The 19,670-nt window shown below is 46.4% G+C and overlaps 1 protein-coding gene across 6 annotated transcripts in view; it reads right to left on the bottom strand.

Moving 5' to 3' along the window:
• Positions 1-19,670, bottom strand: part of agrn (agrin) — a 534,989-nt gene that overhangs the window by 287,058 nt on the left and 228,261 nt on the right. For 2 of the 6 annotated variants that reach the window (XM_063033169.1, XM_063033168.1), the window contains exon 1: positions 5,207-5,507. The exons of the other annotated variants lie outside the window; for them this stretch is intronic. In XM_063033169.1, coding sequence (XP_062889239.1) covers positions 5,207-5,372 — 166 coding nt within the window. In that variant the 5' untranslated portion in view covers positions 5,373-5,507. Of the gene's footprint in view, positions 1-5,206; positions 5,508-19,670 lie in introns of those variants that run through there. 6 annotated transcript variants of the gene reach the window in all.

Below are 19,670 nucleotides of genomic sequence, written 5' to 3' on the forward strand. Positions count from 1 at the left end.
AATCTCTTGTGTTTAGGAAGTATCCCATGTAGTTCTGTTCTGGGATCAGTTTGTTGTACAGAGGCTAACCCCTCCGCTACAATACCATATCTCTCTGGTCCTCACTGCTATTAGGTCAAACTCCTGGAACTCCCTCCCTGTGCTTTGAGGGCACCTTCACCACAAAGAGTGCAGAGGATTAAGGTGCTGGTCCAACACCCTAGTTCATTAAGTTTGCCATAGTGGAGGGGTAGAAGTGGGGACGAGCTCCTACTACCTATTAAATGCTTCCAAAGGCGTGCATCTCAAATAGACTCTGACAGCCAAGTTCCAGCTCCTGGCCTCCATGTTTGGCTTAGCTACTAACCCCAGTAGAACTGTTTCTGCTGACAGGGGAAGGGGTCACTGATGCCTACAAACCAATCGCTTCGGGCAGATGGGGCTCGTCAGCCACTGTTGGCAGCTCATCTTGAAGGAAAACGCTGATCTCAAATCTCCACTGCCTTGTGGCCATACCTACTCATTGGGAAGGCTTCAGGAGTAAACCCCGAGGAAAAATCCGGAGCTGGAGGCCCTAAGGCAGCGGTCCCCAACCACCGAGCCGCAGAGCATTTGCTACCGGGCCGCGAGGAAATGAAATGATTTGGCGATATGAGTCAGCTGCACCTTTTCTCATTCCCTGTTACGCCCACTGTTGAGCTTGAACGCACACGAGGTCATTACACGCGCGTCGTCTATGTCAGCACGGGAAGGAGATCAATTCCTGGAGCTTGCAAATAACGGCGGGCTGAAAAGTATGTTTGACATAACATCTCTGCCGACATTCTGGATCAAAGTCAAGGCTAAATATCCTGAGATAGCCATAAAAGAACTGAAAACATTGCTTCCATTTCCAACATATCTCTGCAATGAATGCGATGAAAACTAAATAGACTGGACATAAAGAACCCCTTTCGAGTATCGCTGTCTCCCATCACCCCTCGATGGGACCGTCTTGTTGCAGGGAAACAAGCCCAGGGCTCCCACTGATTCAGCGATACTGGTGTGTTGCAATGATTTTATATGTTCATACGGGGAAAATATGTGCTGTGTGTTTAATATCCAAACGTTACTTAAAATGTTATGATGCTATTGACTGATAAGTGACTTATATAACCATATAACAATTACAGCACGGAAACAGGCCATCTCGGCCCTTCTAGTCCGTGCCGAACGCTACTCTCACCTCGTCCCACCGACCTGCACTCAGCCCATACCCCTCCATTCCTTTCCTGTCCATATATCTATCCAATTTTTCTTTAAATAATATCGAACCTCCCTCTACCACTTCTACTGGAAGTTCTTTCAACACTTCAAGCTCCCCGTCCTCCCCTGATGATTGACTTATCACTATATTCATGCGAGGAAAATATGCGCTGTGTGTTTAATATTAAATTCGTTAGATAAACCCTTTTAGAAACGAAATTGATTGTATTAGCCCCTTATTACCAGTATTCCGGTCGTGATGAACACACCCCCCCCTCACCCCGAACAGAATCACCAAACACGCTTTGCAGAGAATAATATCGGCAGGTACACACATGCACACTGGTGCCCGCACTTGTCTGTTGGCAACCCTCCCCCCCCGCCCGGGTCGGCCGGTCCGCAAGAATATTGTCAATATTAAACCGGTCCGCAGCGCAAAAAAGGTTGGAGACCCCTAAGGCAATCTACTACGATGAGTTGAACCTGAATGGCAGCTCCTGCAATGCCGCTGGTACCAAAACATATAGTTGCTTTGCATCGGTCTCTGCCGTTCCTTTGGGTTCATCAGCTGCATGGAGAGGGGGAGCCTCTCCCCTGGGAAACAGCTCGCTCTCAATATTGTATTGACCTGCCTTGCACGCTGGCTTGTGCGTGGACCTTGCTGGGCAGCTGACTCGGAGCATCCACTGTCGACCCTGACCAGCAGGGGGCCTCAGTAAACACCTCCTTCTTCAGGGCAGTTAGGGATGGCCAATAAATGCCAGCCTGTGACATCCACATCTCAAAACATGAACTGAAACAAAAGACACCAGATTTCCTGTCCTGAAGGATGTTGTAGTTTCATATCCCCAATTCCTGAGACTAATTTTCCATTCCAGATTTACTTAATTACCGGAATTTAAATACAGACATCTGGTGAATGTACGCTGAAGTTACATCTCCTTCAGGCTACTAAACAGCAAAATGTTGATAAGGGCTCCCTGATGCTTGACAGCAAGGGAACTGAGGCCAGATAATATCCATATCATACTTAACTAATGTACATCGGTACATGAAACGGGCGGCACAGTTAGCACAATGTTTTACAGTACCAGTGACCCGGGTTCAATTCCTGCAGCTGCCAGTACATTCTCTCTGTGACCCTGTGGGTTTCCTCCCACAGTCCAAAGACGTACCGGTTGGTAGGTTAATTGGTCATTGTGTATTGTCCTGAGATTGGGCTGGGGTTAAATCAGAGGTTACAGCTTAAAGGGCCAGAAGACCCTGTCCATGCTCTATCTCAGTAAATAAATAAGAAATGGGAAATACCTAAACTGACCCATTCAAATAGATTTTCTATACCACCAAGCATAGAACTTACAATATGATGCACAATACATGCCCTTTGGCACATGTTGCTGTGCTGACCTTTTAATCTACTCCAAAATCAATCTAATTCTTCCCTCCCTCATGTCCCTCCATTTATCTTCCATCCATCTGCCTATCTAAAACTACAGAATTGCCTCAAGTCCCTCCACGTAGCATTCTACACTTCTGCCAATATTACTTAAAGCATTTTAATAATGTTAACTTTAACATACAATATTCAGATCTCGTCAGTGCTCTCTCATGCCTATAGAAAGACAACAGAAAATGCTGGAAGCATTTAGCAGGTTAGACAGTTGCCATGGACTTGGAAACAATTAATGTAACAGGTTCCCATTAACCAGAAACAGGAGTCTTGGTCTGAAACATCAACTATTTATTCCTCTCCATTGATGCCGCCTGACCTGCTGAATTCCTCCAGGATTTTGAGTGTGTTGCTCTGAATTTCCAGCATCTGCAGTACCTCTCGTGTTTGTAGCCCTGAAACATTTGCGTTATTTTTCTTTCCACCCGTGCTGCCTGGCCTGGTATTAATACAGATTTCCAGCATCTGCAGATTATTTTGTGTTTGCAGTAATTCCCTTTTGTCCAAAAGCGTGTGCTGTGCCTCCATGCTTTATGTTCTTCCCACAGGGGTGTCGTGACCCGCTGAGTAACTCCCACATTTTTCTGTTTTACAATCAACAGCCAAAGGTTACGGGGAGAGGCAGGAGAATGGGGTTGAGAAGAATAATAAATCAGTCATGTTCGAATAGTGGAGCAGACTCCATTTGAGATGTTAAAATTTTACAGCGTGAAACAGGCCCACTGAGCCGTGTCACCCAGCAACCCACCTAATTAACACTCACCTAATCACAGGATAATTTACAATGATAATTAGCCGTATGACTTTAGACTGTGGCTGGAAACTGGCGCACCCAGAGGAAACCCTCGCATTCACGGGAAGGACGCACAAACCTTCTTACAGGGGATGCTGGAATTGAACTTCAGTGCCTGAGCTATAACACCATACTGATGGGCTGAATGGCCTAACTCTGTGGAGGGAGAACTGACCATTCTGCGTGGAATGTCACCTCTGTTCAGAGGGCATACCGTAGGTCCTGATCCTAACTCTCAGGGACCACTGTTACCAGGAGACAAGTCCCCATTTGCAGATATAAAGTTCCTGTTACCTGCTGTCCAACAGTGCAAACAGCATCAAATCTGCAATTGACTGTGGACTTCACGAAGGGGAAACCAAGGGAAAACACACCAGTTCTCATCAAGGGATCAGCAGTGGAAAAGATGAGCAGCTTTAACTTCCTGAGTGTCAACATCTCTGTGGACCTGTACTGGGCCCAATGTATTGACGCAGTTATGAGGATGCACTGTAGCAACTATATTTCATTGGGAGTTTGAGATTTGCTCCATCACCAAAGACGTCATGTACATAGAAACATAGAAAATAGGTGCAGGAGTAGGCCATTCGGCCCTTCAAGCCTGCACCACCATTCAGTATGATCATGGCTGATCATCCAACTCAGAACCCTGTACCAGCCTTCCCTCCATACCCCCGATCCCTTTAGCCACAAGGGCCATATCTAACTCCCTCTTAAGTACAGCCAATGAACTGGCCTCAACTGTTTCCTGTGGCAGAGAATTCCACAGATTCACCACTGTCTGTGTGAAGAAGTTTTTCCTCATCTCGGTCCTAAAAGGCTTCCCCTTTATCCTCAAACTGTGACCCCTCATTCTGGACTTCCCCAACATCAGGAACAATCTTCCTGCATCTAGCCTGTCCAATCCCTTTAGAATTTTATATGTTTCAATAAGATCCCCCCCTCAATCTTCTAAATTCCAGAGAGTATAAGCCTAGTCGATCCAGTCTTTCATCATATGAAAGTCCTGCCATCCCAGGAAAGTACCGTGGAGAGCATTCTGACTGGTTGTGTCCCTGTCTGATATGGTCAGGCCACTGTACGGGATAGGAAAAGGGTGCATAAAGTTGTAAACTCAGCCAGCTCCATCATAGGCACCAGCCTCCTCAGCATCCAGGCCGCCTTCAAAAGCCGATGCCTCATTAAGGACCCCCATCACCCAGGACGCGCCCTCTTCTCATTGCTATGTCGGGAGGAAGTACAGGAGCCTGAAGACACACACTCAGTAATTTAGGAACAGCTTCTTCCCCTCCAGCATCAGATTTCTCAACGCTCCATGAACTACTTTGCTGTCTTTTTGCACTACTTTTTAATATATTTCTTACTATAACTTATGATAATATTTGAATGTCCTGCATTGTAGTGTTGCCGCAGATCAACAGATTTCACGATATATGCCAGTGATAATAAATCTGATTCTGATACACTTGAAAGGAAACCAGGCAATTAAAATAAATTCCAGCGATTCTGGCTTGCTGGAAATCCAAAGCAACACACATAAAATGCTGGAGCAATTCAGCAGGTTAGGCAGCATCTATGGAAAGGAATAAAGGAAAGTTTCTCTGTGCAGCTACAGGAAATAAAACTGCAAGCTGAATAATTCCGTTATGAAAAGTAAATTATATAATATCTCAATCTCGGGACTGAATTCCGCGCTCGCGAGTGAACTATCTTTGCTAGACGGGAATCTGCCAACCTACAGTTGTTGAGGAAGAGGAGGACGGCAAAGCCCAGGGTGGTCGAGGCCAACAGGATCAGGCAGATGTTACACGGGATCATGAAGTAACGCACCACCAGCGACACTTTTTGCTGGTACATCCTGCCGCTCCGGTGAGCGGCCGGGCCCGGGTACCGACTGCCCGTCATCCCACCGCTGCTCCGCCCGTGGAGGAGAACGGCAGCCTCCTCGATTCCCAGGGGCAAGTGGGGAAAAAAAGACACACGCTTCAGACGAGTTCTCCTTCCAGTAGCGACAGCAGACCGTCACAAAGCGGCCACCGCTCTACAAACATCTTCCAGCTCCAGCTCGTTTTAGTTCCCTCTAGGTCACGCCAGTGCTATTTGCGAGATTATCTCCATTTCCTTAAAATGGGGTGGGAGTCACGTAGAAATAATCCCCCAAGTCTTCATAATATTGGGAGACTCATTCTAGAGGGAGAGGGGCGTTCCCCCATAATAACAGGAGACCCCGAATAGAGTCCACGGCAACCCCTTCTGTCCCTGACTCCAAGATGCTCAAAGATCCCACGGATGGGCACTTAGCTCGCCGGGAAATGATATCGTCTTTGCCGCCGGTTTCAAACTCCTACACCGAAGTGAATCGATCCCCTGCTCCGTCTGCGTTCACTGAAATCTCTGGCCAGATTGTGAAGAGTCTGCCTCAGCCAAAGATACCACTCCGAAACTGGGGCTGTGAGGGATTTTTATCGCCCGGCGTCCAACGTGCGATGGATTGTTCCCTCCCAACGTGCCGGGGGCTTCCTGCTGGCAAAAGGCACCGTGGGCGATTCTGCAATAAATGTAATTCACGCATACAGGTCACCCCCTCCTCCTCCTCCTCTCGGTCGCTCCGTCACGGGACTCCGGGACACAAGGGCGTGGGGCAAGTTCCAGTCCATCGAGAATCTCAGTCACAAGCACCCTCACCCTTCGCTCAAGAAGACCTCCAAATCCCGGAGAATGCAGGGTCCTCGGTATCTAGCATCCGGCTGCAGTGAAAATTTCGGAAGTTTATTTTTCCCTGTACCTGGGGAGAAGGCGTTCCCGGTGCGTTTGTGCAGGAGTCCTGCACCTTTCTATTTCCCTCGGTCTTCCCGGGCAGTGAAACCAACCTCGATCGCAGACCACACAGCTCGATAAGACAAAAGCAGCCGCCCTTCTTTCTCCCAGCGCCTAGACAAAGGCGGCTTCGGGCGAGGAAGGACGGTCGGGATGCGACGCAACCGACCGGGGTGGCTTCACGCACCGAGCCGGGAGAAGCGAGATCCGCACGAACCGGCGTGGCGGGAGTGGGTCAGTCAGCCAAGCACCTCTCCCAAGTTCCAGCGCCCGGAGTTCCAGCGGCCGAGGAGCCAGTTAACAATTTTATCCTTTAGTCCCGCGCGAACAAAACGCGAGGCGCGGCTCCGAACCCCGCTCCCATTCGCCGCAGAGAGGGTCGAGGGCACCCCGGAGCAAGGTTTCAGACAGGCGCTGGGACTGTCCCTCCGCCGGCCGGCAACAACCCCGGAATTCTGCCGTAGAATTTATTCCGTAGGCTGTCAAAACCTGGCTACCCCAGGTGCGGCGACGCGCTGACACGAACCCTTTGAAATGTCTGACACTTTCTAAAATAACAGCTACGAATGAAAGAAAATATCTGACAACACTTTGCGGAGAATTGCCTTGTGCTTAAATATATCATCGGTCGCCCTGTTATTTCAGAGGGAGTTTTTCTCTCTCTATTGTATTGTTTCCATGGTTTGCAAGGCAGCGGTGCTGGAGACAGATTTCCCCGAGGAGACTGTCTATTGTATGCCGGGTCCCCGGAGACGGAGCCCTGGCGTGGCAAATTCAACTCGACCTAAGTGGAGATGGTTTCGGGAGAACGGCATACAGTACAATTCTCGAAGCACCATTATAGGACGGATGTCGAGGTTTCGGAGAGGGCGCAGAGGAGGTTTCTTCTCCCCCCCCCCCACTCTTCTATTGCCCACACAGGCATCTCACCCCTTCTCCTCACCTGCCTATCACTCCCCCTTGGTGACCCCCTGACCCCCTTCCCTTTCTCCCGTCTACTCTCCCCTCCCACCAAAGTCTTTCTCCAGCCTTTTACCTTTTCCACCTACCAGACTTCACCTGTCACCTTCTCGCTAATCCTCCTTCCCCTCCCACCACGTTTTCAGTCTGAAGCCTTCTTTTCCAGTCCTTGCCCAGAATGTGGGACGTTTATTCCCCCACCATGGATGCTGCCTGACCCGCAGAGTTCCTCCAGCATTGTGTGCGCGTTGCTCTGGACGTCCGGCGTCTGCAGCATCTCGTGTTTACCAGAATGTTATCTGGATGAGAGGGCATGTGCTGTAACAACGGACTGGACCACCTTGGGTTGTTTTCTCTGGGGTGCAGGGGCTGAGGGGAGATCTGATAGAGGTCTATAAGATTATGAGAGGCACAGATAGGGTAGACAGACAGTATCTTTTTCCCAGAGTTGAAATACCTAATACCAGGGCATGTATTTAATGTGACAGGAGGTTTTTTCAAAGGAAATCTGTGGGGCAAGTTGTTTACACACAGTGGTGGATATCTGGAATGTGCTGCTTGACAGTAGAGTAAATGCACTGGAAATTTATGAGAGATTTAGATGAGTAAAGAAAATGGAAGGACATGTTTAGGCAGAGGGCATAATAAATTAACTTTGAACTTTAAAACTCCTTCCACTTACTTTAAGTCTGTGCCCTCTTTAATACCCCCACCATGGGGAAGCAGATTTTCACTGGGGGAATTTTGCAATCTACTATATCCGTGCTGTAATGAGTTCTCCAGGCCGGTGTGGGAGCCAGAGAGCATTGGGCTTAGAGCACCAGGATTGGTTAATTGTAGTTTGACGAGGGCCGTTAATTGTTTAGAGTTTCTTGTGTTTTTCCCCAGTGACTCGCTCTTTGTAATGCAGTCTCCTGGTGCTTTCTGTTTGAACTTGTTTAAAGTTATTCACTCATTGTGGAACAGGCCCCTCTCGGCTCTTCGAGCCGTGCTGTCCAGCGGTACCCCCAATCTAACCCTAGACTAATTATCGGGCAATTTACAATGACCAGTTAACCTACCGCCCAGTACGTCTTCCGAAGAAACCACACATAGTCAAGAGGAGAACGTACAAACTCCTTACAGACAGTGGCGGGAATTGAACATGGATCACTGGTACTATAAAGTGGTGTGCTAATCGCTAGGCTGCTGTGTCACTCCAATAAAAAGGTGATTTTTAAATTTCCATTGATTTATTTGTATATTGAGATACAGAGCAGAACAGGCCCCCTTCGAGCCATCTCCCAATTTAACTCTAGTCTAATCCCAGGACTGTTTACAATGACCAATTAACCTAACAATCGGTATGTCTGGGGAATGGGGGAGGAACAGGCATTCCTTATTATTTAAGCAGACGCCTGATTAGTTCTAATCACAGCGTTCTAGCTTTGATAATGCTACATCGGTTGCTCAGCCAAGCAATCGATGTTTTGTTGGAATTCTTAGGAATAGACTCTGGTCGCCATCTCTGCATCGGAGTCTGTCTTCCCTCTGCACTTGGGTTCTGACATTGCCAGTGCACATTGTGACATGTGCACATCATAATGTTATATATTTCTAGCAAGCTATATTTGATAGGTTCTTGATTCATCAGGGCATCAAAGGTTACATGGAGAAGGCAGGAGAATGGGGTTGAGAGGGGAAGTAACCAGCCATGATCGAATGGCAGAGCAAAATTAATGGGCTGAATGGCCTAATTATGGTCTTATGGTCTAAACTTAGTGCATGGAACCTAGTCAGGGGCACAGGTTTCATATTCAGATTTAGTTATCAGATGTACAGTGAAATGTGTCACTCGTGTTAACACCCAACCCACCCAAGATTGTGCTGGGGGCAGCCCGCAAGTGTCGTCACACATTCCGGTGCCCACAACGCTTGGCAGAACAACACAGAACATAACCAAGCAGAGCATACCAAGTGACGATGAAACAACAGCAAACAAGCCCGGTTCACTCCTCCCTCCCACCCACCCGTGAGGCTCCCGTAAGTTTGGAAAATATTGTCAGAATGGCCTGGATGAGTCAGGTGTCGTGTTTGTGTCTGGTGGCCATGGCTGCCTTTGCTTTATTTTGGAACAGGTCCTTCTGGCCCAAGGAGCCGTGACACCCAATTACACCCAACAGACCAATTAACATACCATCCACTGTCGTGAAACGTTGTTCTGCAGCCACGATACACCTCACTTCCCTGACCCCCCCCGCCCCCCCGGCGCAACAATGGCAATGTGATTGCATTAATTTGTCTGACAGCAGCACAGTCAAAATGAACATCTAATCCCAGGGCGACTGGGGATATGCAAAATGCTTTTCCCATCAATCTGAAGGTAGATCCATGGGTTACAGTACACACACTCAACAGCTTCTTCCCCTCCACCGACAGATTTCTGAATGGATGATGAACCCATGTACACTACCTCACTATTTTTTCCCTTTTGTCACTACTATTCTCACTGTAATTTGCAGTTTATTATAATTATTATTTATTGCACTTGCATGGTACCACTGCCACAAAACAACAAATTTCATGATGTAGGTCAGTGATATTAAACCTGATTCTGATTCTGAACAGTATAAAAAATCTTTCCCCCTAGGTGCAACTTGTAATCAGTTCTGTCTTATACATACAAGGACGGCGGCATCTTGAAATTTCAAGCCAGCATCCTTGGATTTTTGCTCTGATTCCAATTTGCAGCTCCAGGCAGAGCAGCATTCCCTGGTCCATTAAGAGTGGTGATAACACTGTAAGGTTAGCAGAGGTCAGGCATCTGACAGCCAGGGCAGGAGATGTAAAACACCTCCAGATGCACTTACAGCCTGTGACCCTGGGGCGGAACAGGGCGGTGTGCTCAGCAGGTGTCAGTTTTCAAACACCAGGAAAGCCCAAAAAAGCTGCATTAAATAGGTCAAAACCCCAAAAGTGCCACCAGCTCCATATGTTTAATTACCGAGCAGCACCACAATCTGCTAAAAGGGTGAGCAAGCATTATGAGTACCACAGGGATCACAAAGGCACCAATTCCAGTCAGTCGTAAGTGCATATCATCTGTTAGCATTGAATCAGAATCAGAATGCAGTTTCACATCACTCTCATACATATGTCGTGAAATATATTGCTTTGCAGCAACAGTACATTACAATGCACAATAAAAAGCTATAAATTACATACATACATAAATAAATATAAAGAATTTATATGAAATAAGTAGTGCAAAAAGAGGGCAAAAAAAAACAAGTGAGGTAGTGCACATGGGTTCATTGTCCATTCAGAAATCCCATGGCATTGGGGAAAAGTTATTCCTAAATCATTGAGCGTGTGTCTTCAGGCTCCTGTAACCCCTCCTAGATGGTAGCAATGAGAAGAGGGCACGTCCTGGATGATGGAGGACCTTAATAACACATATGCCGTCTTTTTGAGGCATCACCTATCGTAGGTGTCATCAACGCTGAGTTTATAACTTTTTGCAGGTTCTTCAGATCCTGTGCATTGGCCTCTCTGTACCAGACAGTGATGCAATCAGTCAGAATGCTAATTCTAACTGCGAACTGCGCAGTCTGTCCATGAATTCAACTTCACGGTTTCAGCACTGGGCGGCTGTAAAGCATACCAGAGGTGTCATAACTGTTCAAATCCATCACTTTTTTAAGGTAAATGATGGTGGGATTCTCAACAGATCCATGCAAAGCTGCTCATATTCAAAGCATACAACATATGGTTTATTTATGGAAGACAATCAAATTACACAAATCTGAATCAGGTTTATTATCACTGGCATATGTTGTGAAATTTGTTGTTTCATGGCAGCAGTGTAGATACACATAAAAATTACTGTAAGTTAAAATAAAGCAATAGTGCAAAAAAAGTACGAGTGTTGTGTTTGCTCACCTAGGACTACTGATGAGACCCGAAGCCAGGAGACAGGACAATGCCAGAACTTGAAATATTCCTTTATTCAGTAAAACCACGCAACTACAAAATCTAAAAACCCAACTGTACCTCTCAGAGCACGAATATTTAAATGGTTTACCCAAGAACATTCAAGATGTTGACGGGAACCACAACCAATTAGTGAAAGTCAGCCTGGGATAGGTGTTGGTTGTTTCAGCTAGCCATAAACACCTCCCACTCAAAGATGATTATCTGTAGGATTTGAGCCGAGAGTTGACTTGGACTGGAATGACCAGCTTGTGCTGGAGATCAGTCTTTCTTAATGGTTGCAGGCTGCCACTTTCTTGTTGTGATGTTGCTTGTGCTGGCCCTGCTGGGTGGTTTGGTCAGGGTAAATTGATCCCTTCCAAAAGGAGACAAAGGTCCAGAATGTGTTTGATGATCTGGCCAACAAACTTGTGTCTTTGGGAGTATGTGGTCACAACTGGTTGACGTAAATTACACTTTCTTGTTGTGATGTTGCTTGTGCTGGCCCTGCTGGATGGTTTGACAATAGAAAATAGGTGCAGGAGTAGGCCATTCGGCCCTTCGAGCCAGCACCGCCATTCACTGTGATCATAGCTGATCATCCACTATCAGTATCCAGTTCCTGCCTTATCCCCATAACCTTTGATTCCACTATCTTTAAGAGCTCTATCCATCTCATTTTTGAAAGCATCCAGAGACTTGGCCTCCACAGCATTCTGGGGCAGAGCATTCCATATATCCACCACTCTCTGGTCCAGAAGGAGACAAAGGTCCAGGTTGTGTTCGATCATCTGTCCAACAAACTTGTTGTGTCTTCGGGAGTACGTGGTCATAACTGCTTGACGTAAAGTACCTCCCCATTTGTTTGACAGTCTACCTGGTAGCCAGGGGTCTTGCCCATTGTAATTCTGTCTGGCCCACACTGCAGCTCCAGGCGAGAAAGCGTTCACCAGTCAGCCAAGGTGCGGCTGGCTGCCTTTGTGCACTTGACCATCTGATGATGTAGATGTTGGACACTGTGACAGCATTGCATCCAACACTGTGTATAGTAATCTCTCCAAAAGCGCTTCAGCTGGTGCCTTCCCCTCGAGGCCCGGGTGCGCTGTAATTCCATGTCAGCAGAAATGTGTGAAGGGCCTTGGCTGATGCTCCTTTTCCTCTTGATTTCAGAAGGGGCCATTTCAAGATAGCCGCAAACGTCTCTCCTTGGCCATCGGACTGTGGATGATATGGAGGTGACTGGATGTGAATAATTCCACTGTTCTGGAAGACTGCAGCAAACTGCTCTGAACTGAATTGCGTGCCGCTGTCAGGAACAAGCACTTCTGGCATCCCATAGCGGCTGAAGATTGAGTGTCATTGTTGACTTTATAGATGATACATATGGCCACTTGGAACAGCTTCTCATTTCACCCTCCTCTCCTACCTTCCCCCTCAACTGGTCTCACCAGCTTTACTCCTGCTCCCCCCACCTTCCTACTCTGGCTTCTTGCCCTCTTCCTTTCCAGACCTGATGACAGGCCTTGGCCTGAAACGTTGACTGTTTATTCATCCTCATTGATGCTGCCTGGCCTGCTGAGTTCCTCCAGCATTGTGTGTGTGTGTGTTTTGCTCTGGATTTCCAGCATCCGCAGAATCTCTTGTGTTCACAATGTATCCAGTGCTCCCGGTGTGGCCTCTTCTACACTGGTGAGACCCAATGTAGATTGGGGGGGCTGTTTTGTAATGGGGTGGCATTTGCAAGTTCATGGACCATTCAGAAATCTGAGGCTGAGGGGAAGAAGCTGCTCCCAAGATGTACAAAGAAATTCTAGGTGGTAAGTTACTTACAGCGTCTGTGGTTTGGCTAAAGGGAGAGATACTGTGAGGCTGTATGGTTGGATAAAATGTTATACTAAACAAGGAGCAAACTTTCTGAGCAGCAGCTAAGTGACCTGAGTGAGGGGTAGCTGAGCTCATGGAGACATTTTGAAACACGGATTGCGAAACACAGCCAGACACACTATGCTAAATTTACTACAGTATGTCTATTTATTTCCTCATACAGTGCTGAATAGGATGTTTCAGACCTTCAAGTAGTACTGCCCCAGCAACCCCCAACAACCCTGATGTAACGCTAACCTAATCCCAGGACAATTTACAATGACCAAGTAACCTATCTGACACACATTTGGACTGTGGGAGGAAACCGGAGCACCCAGAGGAAACCCACGCGGCCACAGGCAGGATATACAAACTCCTCACAGAGGATGCTGGGATTGAACTCTGAACCCCAACGCCCCGAGCTGTAGTCGTGCTGATTGCTTCGCCACTGTGGTGCCCATCTATCACGGTAGTGGTATATATCGCAAAACTCGCTTGTCTCGCTGAACCCTGCCGGGGCAACCTGTGGGGAAGAACTTGTTCGTGCACAGGGTGAGGTATCACTTCCCCTAGAACAAGTATAATTAGGAGCAAACACAACCACTCCACAGCTTACAGGAGGGGTTTCACCACTGGACCATGTCACAAGCTGTGTTAGAGTGGACATTTCTTTAGATAAGTATGGCTTATGTTCCCTTGACGACTGAAAAAAACTGATTAATGATTTAAGGTTACTTTGCACCCTATAATATCTCACCGCTGATCCCGAATTGAGCATAACAAAGACAATCAGTGTGCCTTTGAGCTCTAGAAAGCTAAATGTCAGGCCTTTTGGGGGAGAAATGGGGTTGCTGAATTTAAGAGGGGCTGTGCTTTTGAACATTAAAACAAAGACCCCACTTTCCCATTGTGCTGGCTATGAAAGATCCCTTGACATGAACAGGGGATTGTAGATCTAACTCGTTAGTTTCTCTCCCCAGTCTCTGCCTGATCTGCTATGTGTTTTACTGCAAGTACATATACTTTATTACTTCAGCCTTCCAGCACCTGCAAATTCTTTTCACTTTCATCTTTTGTCAGGGTTTTGGAAAGTCCCTTTTTGTGGGATCTTGTTGAGCAAAAAAAATAGCTGCCACGTGTACAGTAGACCAGTAAACACAATTGTAAATGCATGTTATTGTAAAGTAGCATAAAGTGTCCCTAGGTTTCGAAAGGCGTCTTTTTTCCAGCCTCTGTTTGAATTCAGCTCACACCTATGAGACTAAAGTTTCCTTTGAATGTCACCTGTAAGGATCTACAGAGATACAGCAGCAGTCTCATCCTGTCCCTATGGGCACAAAACACACCACTCCACAATGCAGTGCAAATATAATTAAAGTGGGAACCAGTGGGAATTTAATTGGCCTATTTTTATATTTATTCATTTTTTGTGATGTGGCAAGCAAAACGTATAACTCTCATTTTTCAAGCACCTCAGTGCATCTATGGAATTCAATGCCAGAGACGGCTGTGGAGGCCAAGACATTAGGTATATTTAAAGTGGAGATTGATAGGTTCTTAATGAGCCATGGTGTCAAAGGTTACAGGGAGAAGGCAAGAAAATGGGGTGAAGAATAATAATAAATCGGCCATGATTGAATAGCGGAGCAGACTCGATGGGCTGAATGGCCTAATTCTGCCCCTATTTCTTATGGTCTCTTTGGGTCTGACATGTAGAATTAGGTTTCAATTGTCTGTGGAGTTTCTATGTTTTCACTGTGACTGTGTGGGTTTGTTCCAGGTGCTCCGATTTCCCCCCACATTCCAAAAACATATGGTTAGGGTTTGGGTTAGTGAGCTGTGAGCAGGCAATGCTGGTGCTAGAAACATACAACACTTGCACAACATCAGACTGTGCTGGTCATTGTCACAAAGAACGCATTTCACTGTACAGTAATGTTTCGGTGTACATTTAAATAAAGCCGATCTTGAAATCCATTTAAGTCCATAAATAGGCCGGACTGGGAAAGGAGAGATATCCATTTCAAAGCAATGTTAACAAATGAAATCACTCCGACAGGACTCAAACCAAACCAAACCAAAAGTTGGATTATCTCACGTCGTAGGGTCTTATGACACATAATGAAGTCTTTCAGCCCCGTGAGTCCACACCAACCTCTAAACATTGATTTACAGCAACCCCTAAGCCCATTTGACCGTCCCCACGTCTTCATCAATTCCCCTCTAGTTTCTGCCTCTCACCCACACACGAGGGGCAATTTACATGAGCAATTACAAAGAAGGCATGCCAACAGCAAAATGTCATTAGAACAAGGGTTCCAACCTTTTTGGTCAGGAACCTGGGAGTTTGAGGAGATCTGTTATCTCACCAAAGCCACTCAAAAATGTCTATAGATGTACTGTGGAGAGTATTCTAACTGCTGGCATCACCGACTGGTGGGGCCACTGAACATGATCGGAAAAAAGCTGCAGAGGGTTGTGGACTCAGTCAGTTCCATCATGATCAGAACACCTTCCCTACCATCGAGGACATCTTCAAAAGGCAATGCCTCAAGAAGGCAGCAGCCATCATTAAAGACCCTCGCCATTCTGACCAAGCCCTTTACTCATGTCTACAATTGGAGAGGAAGTACAGGAGCCCAAATTGCCCTAATGTTTTAGGAACAGCTATTTCTCCTCTGTCATCAGATTTCAGAACAGTCCAAGAACCTATAAACATTACCTCACGATTTTGGTCTCTTTTTGCATTACTCACTTATTGTTTCATATTTCTGATGTAACTTGTAGTATTGATGTATCAATTGAACGAGATACAGCACAGAATAGGCCCTTTGATCCGTGCCGCCTAGCTGAATCACAAGACAATTTACAGTGACCGACTGACCTACTAACTGGTACATCTTTGTACTGTGGGAGGAAACCGCAGCACCCGGAGGAAACCCACACATACCATGGGCAGGACATACAGACTCCTTAAAGATGACACTGGAACTGAACTCTGAACTCTGACACCCCAAGCTGTAATAGTGTTGCGCTAACCACTACACTACCGTGACGCCCCAGATGTATTGCACCGTACGGTTGCTGCAAAACAACAAATTTCATTACATGTCAGTGATTCCGATTCTGATTTACCAACTAGGGTCATAAGATTGTCTTTGAGAACTTGAGCATTCAGTGGAAACCCACATGGTCACAGGGAGAGCACGTAGACTGCACACAGTCAGCACCCGAAGTCACTTACACCAGCTCTACAGTTATATCACCGCGTCACCCTAAGACAGCCAGGCTCTTCAATTATTGCCAACAGAAGCATACACTAATGTAATGCTCTCTGTTTTCTTTCCTCCTCTCTCCTTCCCCTCATCACCACATCTAAACAACATTCTAGTTCCTAAACAGCACAACTGTCGTACGAGACCTCAACACAGTCACAGCTCATGTCAACTTTGCAACCCCACCATGGATGGTCTCAAGCCCGGCTGCAAAAGGAGGAGAGTTGGACATGGGGCTCACAACCTTGTCCTGTGGCACATCCAGAGCTACAGAAACACCAACAGAAGCTCCAAGGACCCCATCGGTGGGAGAGGAAGGACCTTCCATGGGCTATACCTTGAAAGACTGGAAGACTGGCCCAGGATAGAGGACTCTGGCAAGCTGCTATGGTGGTCTATGCCCCAGCAGGGATGACAGGCTTAAAACAGAAGAGAGAGAGTGGGAATCTGCAGTTTGTGCCTTGAGGGGCTCAAAATTAAAGTACCAATCACTCATTTGGCATTAGTTTACTATTGTTACAAGTACCGAGATATAGTGAAAAGCTTATTTTGCTGACTGTTTATACAGATCAAATCATTACACAGTGCACTGAGGTAGAACAAGGTGAAACCAATAACCACTAGACCATAAGATACTTAGGAGCAGAACAAGCGTAAAAGCTAGCAAAAAAAAAGTGCCGCACAGGTGAACGATTAAGTGCAAACTCATATTGAGGTAGATTGTAAGGTCAAGCCTTATTGCTCCATTCAGGAGTCTGATAACGGGGGTAGAATCCGTCCTTGAGGCTGGTGGGACATGCTTTCAGGGTTTTGTACCTTCAGCCCAATGGGCGAGGGGGAAAGAGAGAATGTCTGGGGTGGGTGGCAGCTTCAATTACGCTGGCTGCTTTACTGAGGCAGCGAGAAGCGAGAATTATGTGCCATTTCACAGGATATTTGATTATTTCATCACATAAAAATAAACAGTTATAGAATTCCCATTTCAAGACGTTTAATGTCATTTCCAGTGCACAAAATAGTTGTTACTCCCGATCTGAGGCAGCACAAAAAAGATAATAAAAAACACAATAAATATAAATCCATGAGGTGACTCTGACAGGAAGTGATAAAGTAGTGGTGGTTGGGGGCGTGGAGGGGTGGGTTAGTGGGTGGAGGTGTTGATCAGATTTACTGCTTGGGGAAAGTAACTGTTTTTGAGTCTGGTGGTCCTGGTGTGGATGCTACGTCGCCTCCTCCCTGACGGGAGTGGGACAAACAGTCCATGGGCAGGGTGGGTGGGATCCTTCAAAGTGCAAACTACATTTATTATCAAGGTATGCATAACACATACAAGCTTGAGATTCATCTTCTTGCACTTACCCACAAAACAAAGAAGCAGAACAGAATCCAGGAGAGACCCCCAGACAACAAAGAGCATCAAACATCCAAGTGCAAAAAAAAAGAACAAATCAAGCAAACAATTAAAAAGTAAACAAATTACGCTTCAGGATTAGCAACACACAAAAAGTGCTGCAGGAACTCAGTAGGGCAGGCAGCATCTGTGGTGAAAAGATAAACAGTCGACATTTTGGGCGGAGACTCTTCTTCCGGACTTCAGGATGTTGCTGGCACCTTTCTGTAGATATGCCCTTGATGGTGGGCAAACTATTTATTTAGCCTTTAAGTGACCAGACTGTGAATTTAAAAACTCAAAGGAGCTAGACAGTCTGTGGGACTGGTTACACAGGATGTGTGCCAAGAAGCTATAAGGTGTCTGGTTCTGAACGAACCTTCCAGACAATGTCACAGGGGATAGACTGGCTAACGGCTGATGACTCCCAAGCCAATGGAAAGGATAGGAGTGTTATTCTCCGTGATAGATACAGTCATAATTGTGCAGCACGGGCAGCCAGACAGAGTACTGCCGGCTACCCAGTAGTGGTTCAGCCCGGTCAATAAACTGATGACAGAAACTCATTGAGGAAGTGGTTTCGTTGGTTCTTCTCACCCGTGAAGGAGCTGGCCGCCAGCTGAATGTGTTGAATCAAGGTTGCTGATGTTGGTAGAGAGACGCAGGCTTGCCGCCAATAGGAGTCAGCTAATTGGTTAACCCTCACACTGCTTACAACAGGAGGCAGCGAACTGCTTAACCCTTACTCTACCTAGAAAAAGACAGATTGCTTAACCATTGCACTGCCAACACTGTGTTGTGTGTACAGAGATGCTCTTCTGCACACTACTGTTATAAAGTGTGGTTATTTGAGTTACTGTTACCTTCTTGTCAGCTTGAACTAGCCTACCCATTCTCCTCTGAACTCTCTCAATAACAAGGTGCTTTTGCCCACAGAACTGTCACTCACTAGGTGATTTTTGTTTATATCACATCTTTCTCTGTGAACTCTAGAGACTGTTATGAGTAAAAATCCCAGGATATCAGCAGTTTCTGAGATACTCAAACCACCCCATCTGACACCAACAATTATTTGAAGGACAAAGTCACTAAGATCACATTTCTTCCCCATTCTGATGTTTGGTCTGAACAACAACTGAACCTCTTGACCATGTCTGCATGCTTTTATGCATTGAGTTGCTGCCACATGATTGGCTGATTAGATATTTGCATTAACAAGCAGATGTACCTAATAAAGTGCCACTCAGTGTAGATTAAGAGTGGATGCATAAACCACCTTTCTGTTAAATGTCTAAACACAAGAGATTCTGCAGAGGTTGGAAATACAGAGCAACACACACACAAAATGGTGAAGGAACCAGCAGGTCAGACAGCATCTATGGAGGGGAGTAAACAGTTGATAATTCGGGCTGAGACCCTAATGTCTATCTAGGTGTTTGCTATATGCTGATGAATCATCCTGAGTTTTAACATTTCAGAATCCTCATTTACATAATTAGTATCCTCATTAGCATCTTTGAATTCGAACCATTCACGGCCCTCATTACATCGGCAGCACAGCAGTGGAAACTGTGAGTAGTTTCAAACTCCTGGGAGTGTGCATCTCACACAACCTCTCAAGGTCCTAGGACACATCCTACACAAGCAGGAAGCTCAGCAAATTCTCAATTTTCTGAGCAGGCTGAAGAGAGCTGGTCTGTACACATCTACGCTCATGTACTTCTGCAGGAACGCAGTAGACAGCATCCTAACAATTTGCATCACCGCTTGATCCGAAAACTGCACTGCAGTGGACAGTAAGGCTCTATAGTGGGTAGTCTGAACTGCCCAACACATCACCAGCACTAGAACATTCATACAGAAAGGTGCCGGAAAAGGGCCAGTAACATCATGAAGATCCCACCCACCCTGCTCATGGACAGTTTGTTCCACTCCCATCAGGGAGGA

This window comes from Mobula hypostoma, chromosome 25 (assembly GCF_963921235.1).
Source record: "Mobula hypostoma chromosome 25, sMobHyp1.1, whole genome shotgun sequence".
Taxonomy (NCBI): Eukaryota; Metazoa; Chordata; class Chondrichthyes; order Myliobatiformes; family Myliobatidae; genus Mobula; species Mobula hypostoma.